This window comes from Vombatus ursinus, unplaced genomic scaffold (assembly GCF_900497805.2).
Source record: "Vombatus ursinus unplaced genomic scaffold, bare-nosed wombat genome assembly UNPS02005286.1, whole genome shotgun sequence".
Taxonomy (NCBI): domain Eukaryota; kingdom Metazoa; phylum Chordata; class Mammalia; order Diprotodontia; family Vombatidae; genus Vombatus; species Vombatus ursinus.
Window position 1 is genome coordinate 3349329 of NW_020945064.1, and position 22535 is coordinate 3371863.

Below are 22535 nucleotides of genomic sequence, written 5' to 3' on the forward strand. Positions count from 1 at the left end.
CTAAATGCTACCTTTAAATTCAAATGCCCTGCCTTTTTAATGAGAGTGAACCTTACATAATTCTATGAATTAGTTGAATCAGAGTTCACACTGAAAATACAAAACAGTCAAGACATGAGTAGTGAAGGATAGAATCTACATAAAGTACCTACATGCTACTGTATTTACAATTATTACTAAATTTGCTCCCCTTCCAACAAATGTGAAAATGAATTTAAAATGGTACACTAGGAACAAATCAGCCCAAGTTTTATCTCCCCTCAGTTGGAATAAATTCTATTTGAATATTAAGAAATGCTATGTGACAGTGAATGGAGTGAGGAAGACATGATTCTGAATTCTGCCTCCAACATTCTCTAGCCTTATGAACTTGAGCAAATAAAGTAATCTCTCTCTACCTCAGTTTCCTCATCTGTAAGCTGGGGATAATAATAACATGGACCTCCCAGGGTTCTTGTGAAGATCAAACAATTTAACATACTTGCATCAAGTGCTTTGCAAATCTTAAAACACTGTATTAATGCTAGCTATCATAGTAAGAACAATTATATTTCCAAACCTACCATCCTATAACAGATGTATAAACAATTCTCTAAACATATTTTAGCAAAGAATTTTTTTTTTTTAAAGATTGCTGCTGGCTATGAAAGAAACTGCCATTTTTGTGGAACTGATCAGACTCTTTGGAGAACTCTTTAGAGCCTCAAAGATTCTTTAAAGCCCTAAAAGAAAATCAAATAGCTTTTGATAGATTTTCAATATATAGCTAAAACTATATCCAGTGTTCCAGGCAAGCCAATAGTGGAAGGAAAGAAGGCAAACCATTAACTGTTCAGAAAACAATCAGAAAAATAAACAGAAAAATCAACACTGGTAAATTTGGAAATAGTTTCTGGTCCCAAATCCATACTATTTGGTTTTAACAATTATTGATTTTGATTTAACCTCACTAGCAGCATTAAGTTAAAAACAAAACATCTAGTCAGATAAAAATCACTGGATTACAAAGATATACTTTCAGAATAAAGAAGAAAAATACCCAAAGGAAAATAATTCCAGGTTTTATACTCATGTTGCCAAAAGATTGAGACATGAACAAGAACATACAAAGTGGCTGCAAATCTGCTTTTTGGTTTGTTTGTTTTTTTTCCCAACACCTTCATGCCAACCTGGGTTTATTACTTTTCTTTTTCATATAATATTAATGTAAAGTTTTAAACTTTACCAAAAAGTTTAGTTTCAAATCAGTATCAATCCACTATTTAGAAATAAAAAAAGAAAGAAAAGTAGGAAGGAAGGAAGAGAGAAAGAAAGAAAGAAAAAAAGACTTATGAAGAAGTCTGAAAACGAGACCGACCTATACCCTGGGTGAGATTGGATGGGTTAAGTGTCTCTGGTACTATTTGTCTTCACTATTGACAGACACTGTCACACAACCCACCACACGATGCCTGTCTCTGAATGGCGGAGCTAGAATGCAAGTTAAGTGTATTAATAGAAAAAACAACTAGCATCCCAGCATATAATATAAGCAATCCAATTTACTTTAAGAAAAATAAAAGATTGTAGGCCTGGTTACTTAATTTACATATATATTAAAACAGTTTCAGTTTTCATCTTTGATATTTACATGCTGAAATGAGCAATATTTTAAACTTATAGTAACATAGTTTTAAATTAATCTATTATCAATAGATATTAATATCCAAATAGATTTTAGAGGGGTAATTTCTTACCTGAAACTTTAGTTACCTCATATTCACCAATACAGACAAATATGTTTACTGGCATAAGTGTAAGCTAATCCATAAGCCAGAATTCTTTTTCCCTCTAGGTAGACTTTCAGTAACGCTGACAATATGGAATTAACTAAAACCACCTTAAGTGTGGATATGACCATGAATGACTCAGTTGTCTAAAAATACAAAAAATTTTTTCCTTGGAATCAAAAGAACACTAAATTTCTCCAGTTATTGATGCCTACCCTCCCACTCCACCTAAAGAGTCAGCTATTGTATGGGTTAAAATGACAAACTGATATTATCTGTAAAATATCTAAGACTATTAACACTATAGAGCTACTCTTACACAAGAGTTTTTTGTTTGTTTTTTGGCTTTTTGGTGAGGCAATTGGGGTTAAGTGACTTGCCCTCAAGTGTCTGAAGTCGGATTTGAACTCAGGTCCTCTTGACTTGAAGGCCAGAGCTCTATCCAGTGCACCTAGCTGGCCCTACACAATAGTTATTATGACAAGTTGTTAGCATCTACTCCAGCTCTTGGATTTAAAGTACTGATATTAAAAAAAAAAAAAACTGTTCCACTCTGAATTTTAATGAATTCTTAATTATCTTCCTATGTTCTGTCTAATTCCCAAGTGAATCATCTACTTCTTAAAAAGAATACCCTATAGCTAAAACACAATGTTACATATTTAACTAGATTATAAGCTCCATGGTGGTGGTGGTGTTGTGGGCTGAAATGTCATAACCAAACATCCAGTACTATAATCATTAAATTATAACTGATCAGGCTACTAAAGGTTGGTTGTGAATCCTTCTTCTGTAAAGAAAGAGAGGATGCTATCATTTAGCTATTGATGAAACACTAGGAAACATTCTAGCCTAACATCTAAGATTAAAAAAGAATCAAGACTAACACCTATATAATATAACCAGTCTTGAATAATTCAAATATAAAAGGACAGAGATCTACAATTGTTGCCTTTCAAAAGATTAAAGTTTGGCCAGATTAGAGAAACAACTGTCTTTAAAAATAATGCTGAATTAAGGCAGATCTAGAACAAGTGTTATAACTGATACTGAAATAAGAGAGAGAGAGAAAGCTATTCAAAAGGCTGTATTTAATCAGCAATATAAAAGAGGTTTTAAATAAATACAAAGAGTTCTAACAAATTCATTTAAGTGGATTAAATGAAGCATATATCAGATATCAATGCCAATATTCTTGCCAAATGTTGGCACTTCTTTGAATTTCCTATTCATGAAAAATGTGATAAAGGAAGAAAAAAAAACAGCACGGGTAAAAATCCTCTGAATTACCTAATCTGATTTCGTTCCTGAGTCTGGCTTAGTTTTAATAGTGATGAAATCTTATAGACAATCTGATATAGGAAAAATAACACTGGTCTTTGTGTCAACTGATTTAAGTTCAAATGTGGCTACATGACCTTGGGCAGGAGGACATTGAACTTCCCTAAGCTTCAGCTGCCTCATGTAAATAAAATGGAGATAATACTCAAACCACTTACTATTTTGTTAGGAAAATCAATTGACAATGTATGAGTTACTCTCTTAACATTTTTTAAAGTAACACACAGACTACAATTCTAATTAATTAATTAACTAACTGATTAATAGAGCAGCTAAGTGGCCCAGTGGATAGAGCACTGGGCCTGGAGTCAGACAATCTTGCATTCAAATCCAGCCTCAGACACTTAAGACATTTAATTTGTTTGCCTCAGTCTCCTCAACTGTAAAATGGGAATAATAATAGTACCTACCTTCCAGAGTTGTAGTGAGGATCAAATGAAATAATATTGGTCAAGCACTTCGGATAGTGCTATAACAGACTATAACAGGTGCTTAATAATTTTTTTTTAAATCCATCCCCAAAATAGAACGAAAGACATAGAATTCACTAAGAAACTATCACAAAAGTTCTTTACGGACTGTCTACTTTCTGGAGTCTTTTTCTAGTCTACTGCTAATCCTTGAGCTTCCTCTCTTAGAATCCAAGTTAGTATATGATAAGGAGCTGTAAATTAATTTTCATATAGGTCATCAATCCTACATGGCTACCCTGTCCTCCCTTTCTTATCTCAAGACATTGGTTAACCCGTTAAACTCTACACTACTCTCTGCACTGAAGTCCCTTGCCCCATTATTCTATCACCGATTATGACTTTCTAAAACCCAATCTCAGATTATTCTCAAATAATTTTTAAAATTACTACCTTTGCTCTTATTCTTATGCTAAGATTAGAGAATTTCACACAATCATGCTGCCTGGGTCCACCACAAATTTATGATTCATAAGCTCAACTGGGTCCTCAATGCAGCAAGGCAAACCTTTTACACTTTCCTAATGAATTCACTATCCCACTTACTACAATGGTTATTCCAAACCTTTTTATCATCTTAAAGTCTCACATGATCAAATGTAATAACATTTTGTAAAGTGCCAGGCACATAAAAGGCACTTCATAAATGCTTGTTCCCTTCCTCCCTCCTCTCAGCTAAGAACCTTACCTCATATTTCCATGAAAAAACTGAAGCTATTCACCTGGAGCTCCTCCTCATCTCAATTCACTCTCATGTCTTACCTCATTATATCCTCCTTTACTTGTTTCACAAAAAGTGGCCTTCTACATGTACCCTTGATCCCACCCCATCTTCTCAAGGAGATTGCCCCATGTCAACCATAATCTCCCATTATTTTTAATCTCTCTCTATTTACTAGATGTTTTGTTGCTGCCTACAAATACATTCAAGTCTCCTCCATCCTTAGAAAAAACTTTACTTGACTGGACTATAACTGCTAGTTATTATCCTAAATCCCTCCTTCCTTATATGGCTAAATTTCCTGTGGGGGGGGGGCAATTGAGGGTTAAGTGACTTGCCCAGGGTCACACAGCTAGTAAGTGTCAAGTATCTGGTCTGAGGTCAGATTTGAACTCAGGTCCTCCTGACTCCAGGGCCGGTGCTCTATCCACTGCACCACCTAGCTGCCCCCAATGGCTACATTTCTTAAGAAAGACATCTACAATTGGTGCCTCCACTTCATATCCTCTCTATCTGTTCCAACTTCATTATTCAGCTAAAATTTTCCTCTCCAGTTATCAATGATCTCTTCATTTCCAAATCTAATTGCTTTTTCTCAGTCTTCATTCTTCTCAACTTCTCTGAAACTTCTGACACTGTTGACACCCTCTTATGCCAGAAACACTCTCCTTGGGGCAGCTAAGTGGTACAGTGGACAGAGTACCGGCCCTGAAGTCAGGAGGACCTGAGTTCAAATCTGGCCTCAGACTAAATACTTGACACTTACTAGCTGTGTGACCCTGGGCAAGTCACTTAACCCCAACTGCCTAAAAAACAAAACAAAACACAAAAAACAAAAAAACACAAACCAGAAGTGCTCTCCTCTCTGGCTTTTTATAATATTACTCTGTCTTGCTTCTCCTCCCATCTGTCTCAGTCTCCTTTGCTGGACCATCACCCAGGTCATCTCCACTAACTGTGGGTGGCCCACAGGATTCTGCCCTTAGCCCTCCTCTCTTCTCCTTCTATACTGTCTCATTTGAGAAGCTCAGCTCCCTTGGATTCAACTACCATCTCTATGCAGATGATTCTCAGATGTTTTATCCAGTCTTAGCCTCTCTCCTGTCTAGGTGGCACAGTGAATAGAGCGCCAGGCCTGGAGTCAGGAAGGCTCATTTTTCTGAGTCCAAATCTGGCCTCAGACACATACTAGCTGTTTAACCCTGTTTGCCTCAGTTTCCCTATCCGTAAAATAAGCTGGAGAAGGAAATGGCAAACCACTCCCATATCTTTGCCAAGAGAACCCTAAATGGGGTCACAAAGCCCGACATCACTGAAACGACTGAACAACAGCAGAATCTCTCCTGACTTCCAATTTCACATCCCCAATCGCCTATTTGACATCTTAAACTAAGTGTCCCCATAGACTTCTTTAATTCAATACATCCAAAACTGAATGCTTCCTTTCCTCTAAAGCCTCCCCTTTACTGAACTTCTATCAGTAAACTGTCAAGAGAATCACCATTCTTCCAGTCACTCAGGCTTGCAACCTAGGTGTCATTCCTGACTCTTCAGTCACACTCACTCCACAACCTATTGCCAATTACCGTCATTTCTGTTTCACTAACATCTCTCCTATACATCCCCTTCTCTCCACTTACATAGTTGTCACTCTGGTGCAGGTTCTTATCACCCCTAGACTACCACACAAACCTGATTGGTCTCCCTGCCTTGGGTCTCTCTCAACTATAATCCATCCTCCATTCAGCTGTTAAATTGATTTTCTTTAAGTAAAGGTCTGACCATATCACCCTCCTACTCAATAAACACCAGTGGATCTCTATTACCTCTAGAATCAAATATTAAACCCTTTGTGGCTTTTAAAGCCCTTCACAACCTGATCCCTTCCTTCCTTTCCAGTCTTCTTACACACTATTTCTCTTTACAAACTCTACGATCCAAAAACATTAGCTGTCTTATTGTTTCTCATACATATACTTCACCTAAGAATTACATGGCTTTTCACTCTGTTCCCCCAAACCAAGGTTGCTTTCCCTCCTTACCCCCACACCCTCGATTCATGACTCAACTCAAATCCCACCTTCTGCAAAAGTCTTTGCTGATCCCCATTTCTGACTTCTAGTGCCTTCCCTCTGAAATTACCTCTTATTTATCCTAAACACCTGTTGTATATACAGTTGTTTGTATGTTGTCTCCTCCACTTGCATTTGGGCTCCTTTAAGGGCAGAGACCATGTTTTATTTTGTTTCTGGTAATCCCAGTGTTTAGCACAGTGCCTAGCACATGGTAAGTATTTAATAAATGCTGTCACCTTCATTTTAAATATTTGTTTTGTATTTATATGAAACAAAATGAAAGAAACCAAGTTCCATGTACAAAGAATGGCTAAGATAAATACAAAGAAATTTATAACACGAACATGTAATTGGATAAGAATCTGAGGGAAGAAAAAAGGATAAAAATAGGGACAAAAATGAAAACAAAAGGATAGTAAACTAACAGGTGAAAGGAAACATATAGTAAAGTACCATCCTAAATAAGAGAGCAAATGGTTAAATAAAGCTATAGGTAAAAAAAAAAAGCATCAAACCATGAATATCTATTAAATACTAGATAGTGGGAATACAAAGACGAAATTAGTCTCTGCCCTCAAGGAGTTTATAGTGTATTGAGGACAATATATACACATATAAGTGCATGAGTAATTTCACTCTAGCAACTGTAGGGGAAACTGGACAAACTTCATGTAAAAGGTGATGCTTGAGCAGAACTTTGAAGGAAACTTTGAAGGAAACTTAACTTGTAAGTTAAGATAAGGATGAAATGGCATCTTGGCACGTAGGACAGCCAGAGCAAAGGGATGGAATAGCAACACTAGTTGGTGGAAACAGAGTGTTAGAAGGGAGTAATGTATAGTAAAACTGGAAAGGTAGGCTGGAATAGGCTATAAAGGGCTTTAAAAAAAGTAAAGAAGCTTAAATTTTATCCTAGAGGCAATAGAGAGCCATGGAGTTTATTGAATAGTAGGGTAATACGTTCATATCTGTCCTTTGTGAAAACTACTTTGACATCTGAATAGAATACAGATTGGAAAGAGATTTTAGACAGAAACAGAAAGCTATTAACAATAGTCTGGGTAAGAAGTGATGAAGGCCTGTAAGGAAAGAGAAAGGGACAGACAAAAGCGACATTACAATGGTAAAAATAACAAAATTTGGCCACAGACTCAATATATAGGCTGAGATCATGAGAAGTCAAGGATAATCCTGAGGTTAAAAACCTGGATGACTAGAAGTATGGTGCTACCTTTGACAGAACTAGGGAAATCTGGAAGGGAGTGAGTTTGGGGGAAAAGCTAAATTCTATTTTAGATGCAACGAGTTTGTGGTGTCTACAAAACAAACAGTTTTAAATGTTTAAGATATAATTCTTAATGTGGGACTAGAGTTCAGGAGACAAACTAGGACAGGATATGTAAATCTGACAATAATGTGTATAGAGATTATAATGAAAGCTATAGGAACTGATGAAGTCACTAAGAGAGAAAGTAGAAAGAAAACATAAGAGGGCCCAAGACAGACCCTTGAGGTTCACCCAGTTGGAGATCAAAAGATCATTCATCTAGAGGTAGTAGACATTATCTCAGAGAGCTATCTGGTCTAACTCCTTCATTTTACACTTGAGGAAACTAAGGCCTAGGGAAGTTAAGTGAATCATCACCCAGACAGTAGTGTCAAAGGAGGACTTAAACACAGCTTTCTCCTTTAACTCTAGAACCAGTTCTCTTTCCACTATAGCATGGGCAGCATGATCCATCAAGGGAAACTGAATGGTAAGAAGGTGAGGCAGAAGAAGAACCAAGAGAAATTAGTGTCATGAAAATCCAGAGGGAAAAGACTATCCAGGAGGAGAGGGTGGTCAATTATGTCAAATGTTGCAGATTGATATAAAGAAATGTACTGGTGGGGACAGCTAGATGGCACAGTGGATAAAGCTCAGGCCTTGGAGTCAGGAGAACCTGGGTTCAAATCTGGCCTCAGACACTTGACACTTACTAGCTGTGTGACCCTGGGCAAGTCACTTAACCCTGATTGCCTCACCAAAAAAAAAAATTAAGAAAAAAGAAAAAAGAAATGTACTTGTGAAGCATAATTTTAACTTCAGCAAATAAAGTTATCAGGCTCTTTTGTACAAGAAATATGCTATTATTTAATTTTTTTGCATATATGTATATATATATATCTATATTACAGATTATGCACACATATACAGAGACATACATACATATATATTATTGTCCCAGGCAGAAAGTAAGCTCAAGAGCAGAGAATGTTTCATTTTTTAAAAATCTTTGTAATCCCAGCACCTGATACATGGTAGGCACTTAATAAATGTCCACTGATTAATTGCTAGATACTGAGACTGCTAAGATGAAAGATAATGTAGCGCTTGACCTGTCTGAAAGAGTTTACACTATAATAACAGAGATAGGACAGATAGATACAGCATACATACACAAATACTCATGTAATAAAGGTAAACTAGACAAAGTGCTATCAGATCTGCAAATGGTTGCTTGATATCCTTTTTTTCATTCTGAACTTAAACACCAAGAAAGTGCATTTTTATACACACAGCAAAACACACAAAAAAAGATTCTATATAAAACTGTCAAGTGTCCATTTCCTACCACTTGCTTTTTTAAGGATGCAATAAATTCAACACATTACTTTCCAAACTCTGTGCTTGTCTGTGTTCCATCTGAACTTCCTTCTGTTATCACTACATATTTTTTTAATGTTATAATGGGGGAAAGGGGGAGTTGCTGCAGTTAACCCTCCCTCCCCCAAACTCCCTGCCCAATTAAAAACCAAATGGGAGGGGTGTAGGGAACCTTAAAACAAATAAGCATAGTCAAGCAAAACAAAGCCACACGGCAGCCATATCCAACAGTATGTGTCTCTGTGCCTTGTGTCCATGTCCTCTCTGACAAGTGATAGGTTAACATGCTATATTACAGATCCTCTGGAACTTGGTTATTGCATTGATCAGTGTTGTTAATTCTTTCAAAGTTGTTCTTCTTTAAAATGCTTCTGCCCTCATATAAACTGTTTTTCTGATTCTGCTCACTTTAATCTGGACCAGTTCATAAAACCCAAGATTCACTCTAATTGCTTTTTATCATTTCTTATGTTGAAACAATATTCCACTACATTCATATGTCCCAATGTATTCAGTTATTGCCATACATTTCAAATCAAGAGGCAGTCAAACTAAAGCACTGCGTTAGATTATAGTTCTTTGTTTTCTTCTCCCCTTTCCCACTCTCTTCAGTTTGTTTTACTTATGATTTTTTCTTTCCTAGTTTTATCCTCCCTCTTAATTCCTTCCCCACCCTTACCCTCAGTTTGCTTCCCTGTTAAGTTTGATGTATTTTTACACCAAACTGTGTGTGTTCACAAGTCGAACACCCCTTTGTTGCCTTCAACAGTAATAGAGAAGTCTGGAAAGGAGAAGAGTTAATGAGTTCAGTTTTGGACATACTGAGTTTAAGTTGTCTATTGGACATTCAGCTCAAGATATTTGAAAGGTAGTAGATGGTAACTGAATCCATGGGAGCTGATGAGATCACCAAGTGAAGTAGTATAGAGAGAGAAGGAAAGATAGGCGAGGACAGAACCCTGAGGGTCACCTACAGTTTAAGGGTATGACCTGGATGAGGATCCTGCAAAGAACAGCGAAAAAGAACAGTCATATAGGTAGGAAGAAAATCAAAAGAGAGTGGTACTCTGAAAACCTGGAGAGAAGAGATTATCAAGGAGAAGAGAATGATAGTGCCAATGGCTGCAAAGAGGTTAAAAAAAAAAAAAGATCGAGAAAAAGCCACCAAATTTGGAGAGAGCAGTTTCAAAGGAATGATGAGGTCAGAAGTCAGATTGTAAAGGGTAAAGAAGTGAGAGGAGAGAAAATGGAGGCACCTGTTATAGTTCATTTTTTCAAGGAATTTGGCCACAAGGGGCAGAAGAGATATAGGACAAGTTAGCAGGGATGGAAGGATTAAATAAGCATATTTTAAAGATGGGGCAGATATGGGCATGTCTGTAGGCAGTAGGAAGGATTCTGCAGAAAGGAAGAGAGACTGAAGATAAGTGATAGGGTAGGGATGACAGAGGGGGGAAATCTGTTGGAGGAGACAAGATGGAATGTGATTACTTGTACAGGTGGAAGGTGGGCCTTGGTATGCAGTTAAGCCACTTCTTCAGGTGAGAAAGAGGTGGAGGAGAAAATAGTGGCAAAAGGCATCTGAGTGATATGAGATGAAGAAGAGGGGAGGTGAGGAAGTTCCCAGCAAATGGCCTCAATTTTTTCTGTAAAATATGAGGCAAAGTTCAGCTGAGAAGATGGAAGGGGGGGGGCAGAGCCATGAAGGGGCTAAAGAAAGATGAAAAGGTTTGGAAGATCTGCTGTGAAGAGTAGGACAGTGAGTTGATAAGAGAAGTACAGAAGGATTGCCTAGTGGCAGTGAGGGCCCAGTTTAAGTTGTGTAACATAAATTTGTAGTGAATGGCTGCATGGTTACATAGAATGGTTGCATATTTTTTTCTACTTCCACATGTGATGGGTGGAGGGAATAATCCAAGGCTGACATGATATACCTGAACTACTTCTTTCTGGATCTTTGAAGTATTTTTGTTTTGATGTGGGAGCTTTAGATTTTGGTTATGACATTACTGGAACTTTTCATTTTAAGACTCCCTTCTGGAGGTAATTAGGGTTTGCCTTCTGGTTCTAATAAATATAAGCAGTTTTTATTTATAATTTCTTTAATACAGTGATTGCGGTCTTAGGGATCCCAGTAATTATTAAAATATCTCCTTGTAAATCATTTTCTGAGCTGTTTTTGGAATCATATCTTATATTTCTATTTTTTCAATCTTTTTATTTTATTCTAATATTTCTTTCCATCTAATGGAACCATTGATTTCTGTTTGATCTATTCTAGTTTTCAAGGCGTCCAAGTCCATTCCTTTGGTTAGGTTTACTACCTTCTGCTCTAAGCTATTCCCCTTCTGATTTCATATTTTTTCTTCTTGTTTCATTTCTTCTCAGTTTTCATATATTCCTTGCAGAACATTGACTTTTTTTCCTTTGAGTCTCTATTTGCAGTTGTTAGAAAGTTTTTTGTTCCTTTTCAGAGAAAAATCCCTTGGATTTGCAATATATTTTGCTACTCCTAAGTGTTTTTTCTTTGATTTATTTATTTCTCCAGTTTTAGTTTCAAAATTGGGGCTTTGTGCCAGAATCCCATGTTTACATTGGGCAGGGCAGTCAGCCTTGTTTTGGCCTCACCCTAGGCTCCTATTCTGACCTCCATCTTCCTAGGCTCTCTTACATCTTTGAGGTTCAGTGTGCTGATTCTTCAGGGCACTCTCTGGCATCTCAGGACAGTGTGTTAAGGACCCTCAGAGATCCTAGGGCTAGGCTGTCTGGGTGTGAGCCCTAATAGCTGTTCACCACAGTTCTCTGCTACGTCCTGATGATTCAGGAGATTTCTCAGGGGAGCCCTCCACCCTTTGTGCCTTTAGACAGAGCCTTAGAGGCTACATGTGCCCTTGATCAGTCAAGTCAGCTGAAAGGCATCCCTGCAATGGCACTGGCTTTGCTAGGGGTTGGGCGGGGAGGAGCACAGTGCACATCCTATAACTTTCCTACTGTCCTTGTTTTTCTGGCTGGCTTTTTGTGGAGATTTAGAGTGAAAGAAGTAATTTAACTGCAGTTTCTAATTGGATTTCTTTATTATTTGATCTGGTGTGAACTTTAGGGTTTTACTAGAGCAGGTATATGGGCACTCAGCAATTTGCCTCCCATTTTGGAGTTATGTTGACCGGAATTCTGCATTTGATGTTGACTGCCATAGGGTTAACCAATAAGGAATTCATTATTGAGTATATGAAATCTTTTGCATTCCTGTTTCTTTTCTACCCATTATGCTTTCACATTTGTTTTTATTACTTTGAATTTTATCAGAAAATTAACAGTTTCCCTCCTGGATGTGATTTTAGGAAATTTGCTCTTAAAAAATGTGATTTTATTACTTTTTAGGCCCAAAATCTCTCATGTAAATATATCTCTATTTTTATGATCAAATCAATGGGGGAAATATCATTAAAATATTTAACACATTGTTTAAAATATATCTAATATAAAAATGAAAGGACAGTTTATTAACTATTCTAAATAATTGGGAAGGTCATAAACAGGCCATGTTGAATTTGTTACATACTTTTTAAAAAAGTTATATGCAACAGAGATTCATTTTCACATACAAACTACTTTTCATGTGTATGGAAAGGTTATGTTTATGTTTGTCAAGTTCATACTAATAAAAAATTACATTTTTAAACTATAATTGGGAAAGTAAAGCTGTTCAGTAAGAATAATCCTACAAGGTATTACAAAGGCAAATAAAAAACAATTCCTATTCATTTTATTTCTACAATAGCTAATACTGGCAGTGATATTCTATCTCGAGTTAAAGGAAGATAATGCATCATATAATCTTCTATTCTGCATTTACTTCTTATATATGATATGTACGCTTAAGTATAAATAAAATAAATACAAGTTCATTTTGAAGGGGAAGGCACTAATAGGCAGAAGGATGAGGAAAAGTACCTCTTAAGATGTGGTATTTGAGCTGAGGTTTGAAGGAAACTAGAAATGCATAGAGATAAAAGTTAGAACAGAATACATTCACGGAATGGGAGGGTGGTCTATGCAGAGACAAAAGTAGAATGTCATGCGTGAGGAACAGCAAGATTGACAGTTTCTCTAGACCACGGACTATGTTTATAGAAGAAATGTGTAATAAGGCAGGATGGGCAGATTGGAATTAGGTCTGAAAGGTTTTTAAATGACAAAGGAATATGCATTTTACCTTAAAAGTATTGGGGAGCCACTGGAATTTACTGAATAAGCTTATATGATATACTCAGTAAGACCTATGCTTTAAGAACATTACTTTGGTGTGATTTAGAGGAGGACTGGAGAGAAGAGACTTAAAGCAGGGAGACCAATTAGGAGGCTACTGTACTAGTCCACCTAAGAGGTGATGAGAATCTGAACTATTGTGGTGGCTGTATAAATGGAGTAAAGAGGTCAGATGTGAGAGTTATACATGTATCAAGTAAGTCTTTCTCCACTCCCATAGAATGTAAGGTTCTTGAGGGCAGGAGTGCTTTCATTTTTTTCTTGGTATGCCCAGTGCCTAATATAGTGCCAGATACTTAACAGGTGTACAATAAATTCTTATTGATTGATTATATAGTTGAAAATATTCGTTATCATCAACCTCTTATTCTATTTTGCTATGAAATGCTGTATATTCCCAAATTTGTCCATCTATAAATGAGATCTACACATGAAAACGTAGGTGGCACAGAACATGCAGTGGTAGACCTGAAGTTAGAAAGACCTGAATTCAAGTCCTGCCTCAGCTATTCACTTTCTGTATGACTTTGGGCAAGTCATTTAACCTCTTCATCCAGTTTGATCTTGTGTAAAAATGGGGAATTAAGAGCACTTACCTTACAGGGTTGTTGTGAGATTGGAACAAGATAATATGTAAGTGTTATTATTATTAAAATATCAAAGTAGCTGAAGGTACAGGATTATTACTAGTACACAGATGAGACAAAGTACCCTGTTTTCTTCTCTGCAGGTTCAGTTATCAAAGTCTGATTGTTCCAAACAAGGAGTGCAGCACAATGAGGAAAAAAACAATGGCCTGGGAGCTGGGAGATCTGGGGTCAGGTCACTTGGGCGAATTACTTAAACTTTCTAGTCCTCAATGTCCTATCTGTGACTATCCCTTCCAGTTCTAAAATTCTATGAGAGGAAGGACAGACAGCGAGAACACATTTAAGGGACATGTAGCAAAGACAGACAGGTAATAAGTATTTTTTGCTTATGTATTAAGCACATTTGCAATGTGAGTAATCTTCAGTCAACAGACATTTCTGGATTTCGTTAGACTATGAGCTCTGTGAGGGCAGGGACAGTCTCTTTTTCCTCTTTTTATAAAAATCTCTAGCACTTAGCACAGTTCCTGGAACATAGTAGGTGCTTAAAAAATATTTACCAACTGATCCCCAAATTACTTTTATATCAAAGATTTGTCAAGAAATAGAACTTTTCACTTATGTCAATAGCTTCCCTCCAGAATGCCACTCTCAGGATAATTAACAGTCAGATGTCTTTCAGACTGGTTTAAACAAAAAAGGTATCCTATAAATATTTTGGACTGATTAATGAACTTTATCTTCACTAAATTGAAAACTAGCTTGCAATATCTTTTTTTATTTGTTTGTTTTGCTTTAAAAAAAAAAAAAAGCAAAAAAGGTGAGGCAATCAGGGTTATGTGACTTGCCCAGGGTCACACAGCTATTACGTGTCAAGTGTCTGAGGCTGGATTTGAACTCAGGTCCTCCCGACTCCAAGACCAGAGCTCTATCCACTGTACCACCTAGCTGCCCCTAGCTTGCGATATCTTAAAGTGATTTGACCCCAGACAATTACAGGACCATGAGAGATTAAAGGACCAAAGATTGAGATCTAGAAAGGAGAGGCCATCTAGCCCAATATCCTCATTTTACAGATAAGGAAGCCTTCCTAAGGAGATTAGGTGACTTACCCAAGGCTACGTCATAGTAAGTTACTGAAGTGGGATTTGAACCCATGTCTTCTGATTCCAGAATCAGTGTTCTTTCCATGGTAGAACACTACTTCCCTTTGGCAGACCTTGCCATCTCTAATGGTTCTGAGAGTTACTCTACTTTCTGTGCTGAATATTTATTGTCTAAGAGATAGTAAATGTTTATGAATGAATAAATAATTTTCTAAAAAAATCATCTATTTGTTGTTAAGATTTGACCTGTATCTGTTGTTGAAATTTGACCTGTATTTGAGACACAGGTCAAATGGAAATTTGCACCTATGATCAAACATTGATTCCCTGATAGTCTTCAGGTTTAATTTTGGAGAATAGGAAGTAACATGTATTTTATGAAGGAAAAAAAACACCATGGTTCTCAAAATATGCTTTACCAATCTTCAATTAATTTCCAAAGTTAAATAAAATCTACCCAGAATTAGTCTATTCAAAGAAGGAAAAATCAAAATTAACTCAAATATAAATGCTTTCTAATAGACATGTAATTGCATTATAATAGATTTCTTGCTGTTGTACAATTTCATCAAATAAAGACACTAGCACAAATCATAGAGTCTGACTCTATAGGATCTAGCCATTAAACAAAGTGCTAAAGCTCACTTTTAGTGAATCATCAAGTAAAAGTGTTTTTAGTCCCGTAAGGAAAGAAGAAAACAGCAGTTTACATCTTTACCTTGTTTCAGTTACCTGATCATTAGGCTCACTGTGTACACAGGTTTTTTTTGTAGGTGAATAGTTTGGGAGTTTAACTGTTTTCTTTTTTTAATTTTGGTAGCTTGAGGTAATTAGAATTGAGGAAACTGAAGGATAATTACTAATCAAGGTAAGAAGCTCAGTTCACCTATCTGATTTCCCCTAAAATAAATGGCACTCAATCAGGGTCTTTTATTATAAAAAACAGCTGTTACCATGTGCCTGGCTTTTACAAATGTATTACTCTATAAAACTAATTGTAATAAGACAAAAATCATTATTTCTATGTACTATCCAACAGTCACAGTAATTATGTTGTCATATAGATTATTTCTTTATAAAGTCATTGAATTTTTGTTGTTGAGGAGTTTCAGTCATGTTGGACTCTTCTTGACCCCAACTGAGGTTTTTTCTTGGCAAAGATACTGGAGTTATTTGTCATTTCCTTCTCCAGTTCATTTTACAAATGAAACAGTGAGGCAAACAGTGTTAAGTGACTTGCCCACCAAAATCACATAGTTAGTTAGTGTCTGAGGCCACATTTGAACTCAGATTCTCCTGACTTTGGGGCCAGCACTCTACTGTCACTAAGCCATGCTGCCCCAAATTGTTTTTGTTAGTGTTATCCACTCAGTCATTCAATAAAGGTGCCTTTTTTTCTACATCTGTTTTATGGGTGTTTATACAAGAAAGCTTTAAACAACTGCTATGACAACTTAACTAGAATACTGTACCTAGTATATTGGACCAGCTAGATGGAGCAATGGATAAAGCAGGGCCAGGAGTGAGGAAGACCCGAGTTCAAATGTGACCTCAGACACTTACTAGCTGTGTGACCCTGGACAAGTTACTTAACCGCTATCTGCCTCAATTTCCTCGACTCAGAAGTGGGGATCATAATAGTGCCTTCCTCCTGGAGTTGTTGTGGGAATCAGTGCCTGGTATATAGTAAGCACATGTTACATAAAAGGTCTAAGAAATGGGCCTATCATTTCATTGGTCAAGGGAATTTTTGAACGAGGAAAATCTCTCTACTAATGCAGACTGACACCACTGCAACTTACATAGTCTTTTTTTTTTTTTTTTGGTGAGGCAATTGGGGTTAAGTGACTTGCCCAGAGTCACACAGCCAGGAAGTATTATGTGTCTGAGGCCGGATTTGAACTCAGGTCCTCCTGACTCCAGGGCTGGTGCTCTCTCCACTGCACCACCTAGCTGCCCCGACTTACATAGTCTTAAGAGATCTGCCTAGGGTATTGAAGTGAAGTGATTTGCCCAGGGTCACAGAGCTAGTATGAGGCAGAGGCAGGATTTGACACCAGCTTTCTATCCACTATGCCATGCTACCTTTCCAGGATAAACAGAAGTAACTATACAAAATAGATGGAGGTGGGAGTAATAAGGAAAGGCTTCATGTAGATAGTGGCACCTGAGCCAAGCCTTAAAGGAAACAAAGAATTCTTGAAATTGCACTGTGTCTTTAAGTTAAAAGGCAAAGTCAAGTACTGCCTTCAAAACATTAGCCCTGCTGTTTAACCAACATCACTCTCAGGTTTCTCCTCTGCAAAATAAAGGTAATCTCTTCACTATTTACCTCACTAGTTTGTCTTGAGGAAAGCAACTACTGAACCATAAACCTTATATAAATGTGAGCTATCAATGTCACTATTAGTCTCTGTCTGTAATCACTGTAGTGCAGATCATCATTTCCCACTTAGTTTCCCCAACTATTGGAAGTTTCTTAATTGGTTTTCCTATCTCCTGGCTCTCTCCCCTCTCTAATCCATCTTTCATATGACTGTCAAAGTAACTTTCAAAACCTTTAGTAACTCCCAACTGTTTATATAATACCAACTCCTTAAATGACATTCAAAACCCCTCACAATCTGGTTCCAACCTACTTTTCCCATCTTACAGCATACCACTGTATTTGTTGTTGTTCAGTCATTTCAGGTATGTCTGACTCTTTGTGAGTCCATTTGGAGTTTTCTTGGCAAAGATAACAGAGTGGTCTGTATTTTTGTTTTTCAAATACTACTGTATATACATTCCATACTCTAGTTAAAACTGGACTATACATAGATCTCCAATCTCACCATTTATGCTAATGACTATGCTTTCACATATGCCATTCCAAGAATGGATCTCTCCCCATCTCTACCTACTGGAAATCCCTCCCTTCTTTCTAGGGCAAACTCAGGTGCCACCTATTTCACGAAGCTTTGCCTGAGCCCAGAGCTCTAAGTGTTCTCCTCTAATCATTCTTAACACAATGATTAGATCTCTTTTTTGCACTCATCATAATATGCAGTAGAGTTATTTATGAAATTGTCTTATCCATGCCCCTCACCTTCAACACTGTAAACTTCAGAACAGGGGCTGTTTTCTTTTATTTTTCTTTTTAGGAGAGGGGATCAACTATTTTAATTATTAATAAACCACAGAACTATTCAAAATTGTTATATCTAAGGCTTCTGCTTATTCCAATGTATTCCAATTCCTATAGCTCCTTTGTCATGAAAACACAAAAAGCTAAAGAAGGTCTTAACAAGTTAACTTCATTCCACAACATTTAGCATAATATTCTGGGTTGCGGATTAGCATCCTATCAGCACTATGTGAGGAAAAAAAATCTGTATTGGTGAATCTGAGAAATACATTGTCTATTTAATAATCAAATAACAAAATAAGGTCATCCACATCCATACATCAAGATTTTAAAAGTTAATCTAACAGCATTTGTGAAGTAAAATCTTTATGGCAAAACTAGAAGTCTGTTCCCACTAGGCTCTTGTACATGATTGCATACAATATTGCTCCTTCAAAACTCTCCAAGAATTTATAGTATCAAGCATCTTCCTTTGACTAGAATGATTATTTAACAATGGCTCAACAAACTTATATCTAAATTAATCTCACTTTTCCTAGACATCCTATCTTAGGGATAGAAAAAATACCAGACAAATGATAAATAAAATGAGGAAAATCAAGTTGGCACTATAATTTACCCTTCTGGTAACACAGTTAACACTAAAGGGTACAATTACTATCACTTCAAACACAAATGGTAATCAAATGATATTTATATTAACTCTTAAAAAGAATAACATCCAGTTTAATGTAGCTCATCTACATTGAAAATTGATAGTGTTAACTATGGTTGTTTTTTTTTTACTTTTTTACCAATAGCATACTAGAATTTTAGAATAAAACAGATTAAGTTTAAAAAAATTAAATCAAACAGAACAAATAATCCTGAATACAGCTGTACTGGAATGGTTTTCTTTCTAGTCTTCTGATCATCTTTATAATGAAGAACTTACTACTTTTGTTCTTTACAATTCAGCATGCTTCCTTTAGTTCAAATCTCTTACTATCTATGACTTGGCTTTAATCTTGCTTGGAGAAATTTTTTTTCTGTACAACTTGAGAAAATCGACATCTTATTAACTGTCATAAGAAGTGTTTCAAATTGTAGAAAGTAGAGTGGCACAACAATAGAAAGAACATTGGCTCTAAAGCCAGAGGACATGGGGGTTCAAAGCTCAACTTGGATTCTTGCTACCTCTATTACCCTGGCCAAGTCACTTATAACCTCACTGGAACTAGGCTCCTTCACTTATAAAATGAGTTAATTGAAAGAAGTCATTCTCTGAGGTCCCTTCCAGTTCTAGATAGAGGACCCCAAGATCTAAATTCAAGACTCATTTAATTTTATTTTTTAATAAAGCCTTCTAAAATGGAAACTGAAATATATGGGGGTTTTTGGAAAGGAAGATAGCTTTTAACCAAAAACACCATTTATTTAGCTTTTAAAAGCAATTTTACATATATATGTATATATATTATATATGTGTGTGTATATATGTATATATATACATATATAATATATACATATATTATATATATATAAATTTATGCCAAAAAGCATAGAGGAAACAGACTTTTAGCTCTAGTCAAACTCATATCTTTGAAAACAGTCTCAAAAGATATAAAAGAAATCAGTTAGTCATTTCTACCTGTGGATTTAATATGACACCATTAACAAAATTTTGGTGATTTTTTTAATATTTTCTGACCCAATACAATTTTAATTATTCTATTAAAATACCTATGTTTCTGAAAAGGTATTCAAAGAAATTTTAGAATCCAGTGGATATTGCTTCACCAGTATCATCTTATAAGTCTAATTACTAAAAAGTTTGATGGCACACAATTAAATCCACAGAATCTGTTAGAAAATGCCTGACAACACATGAACAGTGAGCAGTGCTGTAAAGTTTCTTTGCCATATTTAAAGTTTTTGTGATCCCAACCAGGAAGTCTGTTTACTGCACTACACAGATCAGTGGAAGGCTTTTGTGTACAAGGTAAATACATTTAAAAACCACATCAAAAAGCTGTAGAACATCAGTAGCATCCCATTTGCAAAGCAACTTTCTGCTTCCTTGTTCTCTTCTTTCCAAACTAGCAAAATCTATTAAAAATACTTCCCTCTGATGGACTTCAAAGACCATTTTAAAGACCAGAGGAACTCGATTACATGAGAAACCTTAATCCATGAGGAGAGACACATAAACCTCAAGTATATGTATTGCTTTAACTTTTATAAATCAAAACCACTTGATCTCAGCCTTACTAAAGTTGAATCAAAGCTATGTAAAGCAACATACTATGAAGAGAATCCACATACTAACTTTGCTAGACAAATCTTTATCATTGTTTGTTGTCTGCCCTCAATCTTTTATTCAAATATGAATTGAAATTTTGTGCCAAAAATAAGAGACCAGTAGGAGTTTTTTATTTATATTTAAAGCATATGATCTGGAAGCTCAGTATAAAATATAAACTAAGTGAATTTCAAGTGCATTATATATTTGTACAAGTCTTACATTTAACTCTCCAATTATTTCAATCTGAATCCAGTGAGTATGAAGTCATGCTACCCTGAGTTACACACACATTTTAATATGCAATGAAAAGGTTATAGTAACATGCTACAAAAAGAAAGAGATTTGAGTTTTTTAACCCTGAGCACTTCTCCAGGTCATGCAAAATAATATATATGTTCTCTTTTAAGCTAACAAAGAGTATCATTGTCAAAAAACAAAAAATACAGTCTCAAACACCATTTTCTATCCATAGCTTGGAATTTAACCTTTGTGTGCAGTTACAGTTATCTTCAAATTGGTTCCCATACTTGAAGACAGAATCTGTTACAGACAATGTCATTTATAGAAAAGACAATGTGATTGATGTCAGTCAACAAGCATTTATCAAGTGCTTAGGATGTGTCAGGCACTGTTTTAAGCACTTATGTTTTAAACAACAACTGCTTGCTCATAACAGTATATCATTTACATCAAGCAGATGAGGTAAAAAAAATTATACGGCAAAAAATACAAGTTAAAAACCTTCTAAAATGAACCCTCAGTTATTCTCCATGATCTTTTTGATCCAAACTTTGCCAGCACTGTTCATGTGGGGCAGCATAGTGTACAAAACTTACAGGTTTCTTCAATAAAATAAAATGAAATGCATACCAGCAGCAACTACAGCTGGAGGAGGCGAGCCTGCCTCACCGCCACTTGTCTGACTCATGGATGCTACAGATGTTTCTCTAGATGGAGGTAACTGTAACTCCTTTGGGAGAAGATCATAGACAGATTCTGGAAAAAGAAAAGCAGAAGAAGCAATTAAATTATTAAATCAACAAGACTATATCTTAAAGGTAACAGTAAACAGGGGGAAAGTCCTTTACTTATACAAAAATAGTCAGTATCTTTATTGGTAAAGGCAGAAAACTAGAAGCAACTTATGTGAATGGAAAATAGCGGAATTATGCTATAACAATGCAATCAAATATGCTATTATGACATAAAATTTCAAATGTTTAAAAATAAGAAGTATGGGAAAGCATACGAAGTGATGCAAAGAAAGCATAACTGGGCAGTCAAATACACTGATTACAGCTGTACGAAAAAAGCAAACAAGCTTTATGAGTACAAACTCAGAAGTGGAGATAAGAGGAAATAATTTTTTTTTAAGTTTAAATTTTTTCTTTTATCAAAATGTAAATAGTTTGGAGTTTATCATTTTATTTAATTTGGGGTCTCATTCCTCATTTCACTTCTTATTTGCTGAGATTATATTGATAATAAAATTATTAAAAAATAAAATCAACCAACATAATCTAAACAAATAATACTTAGCATTTATGTAGTGCTTTAACATTTGCAACGCACTTTACATATGTTAACTCATTTGATCCTCACAACAACCTTTTGAGGTAGGTACTATTATCCCTCTTTTACAGATGAGGAAATTGAGGTTTGGAGAGGCCAATGTCTTGCCCAAGGTCACACAACTAGTCTGAGGCCTTTAAAAAAAATACACACACACAACAGATGAAGGAACGGACAATATTTCTTTTTTCATTCATTTTTATTTTGAGTTCCAAATTCTCTCCCTCCCTCAGGTACCTTCCCCACCCACTGAGAAGGTAAGCAATATGATACCCAATATACATGTGAAGTTATGCAAAATATATTTCTACATTAATTATGTTGCCAAAAAGAAAAAGAATGAAAGTGAAAAAAAAATGCTTTAATCTGCACTCAGGGTTTATCAGTTCTCTCTCTGGAGGTAGATAGCATTGTTCATCATGAGTCCTTGGGAATTGTCATGGATCACTGTATTAACCACAGTAGCTAAGTCTTTCATAGTTGATTATTGTTACAATATTGCCGTATGTGTACACACATACATCCTTTGACCATTTATCAACTGTGTAATGGCTCTTATTTTTT

At 36.0% G+C, this 22535-nt stretch overlaps 1 protein-coding gene across 3 annotated transcripts in view; it reads right to left on the reverse strand.

Annotated features, from left to right (window-relative positions):
* NFAT5 (nuclear factor of activated T cells 5) overlaps positions 1-22535 on the reverse strand; it is a 136312-nt gene that overhangs the window by 58232 nt on the left and 55545 nt on the right. For 2 of the 3 annotated variants that reach the window (XM_027847646.1, XM_027847645.1), the window contains exon 2: positions 21270-21395. In XM_027847646.1, the coding sequence (XP_027703447.1) occupies positions 21270-21395 (126 nt within the window). Of the gene's footprint in view, positions 1-21269; positions 21396-22535 lie in introns of those variants that run through there. The other variant, XM_027847647.1, reaches the window with a different exon arrangement.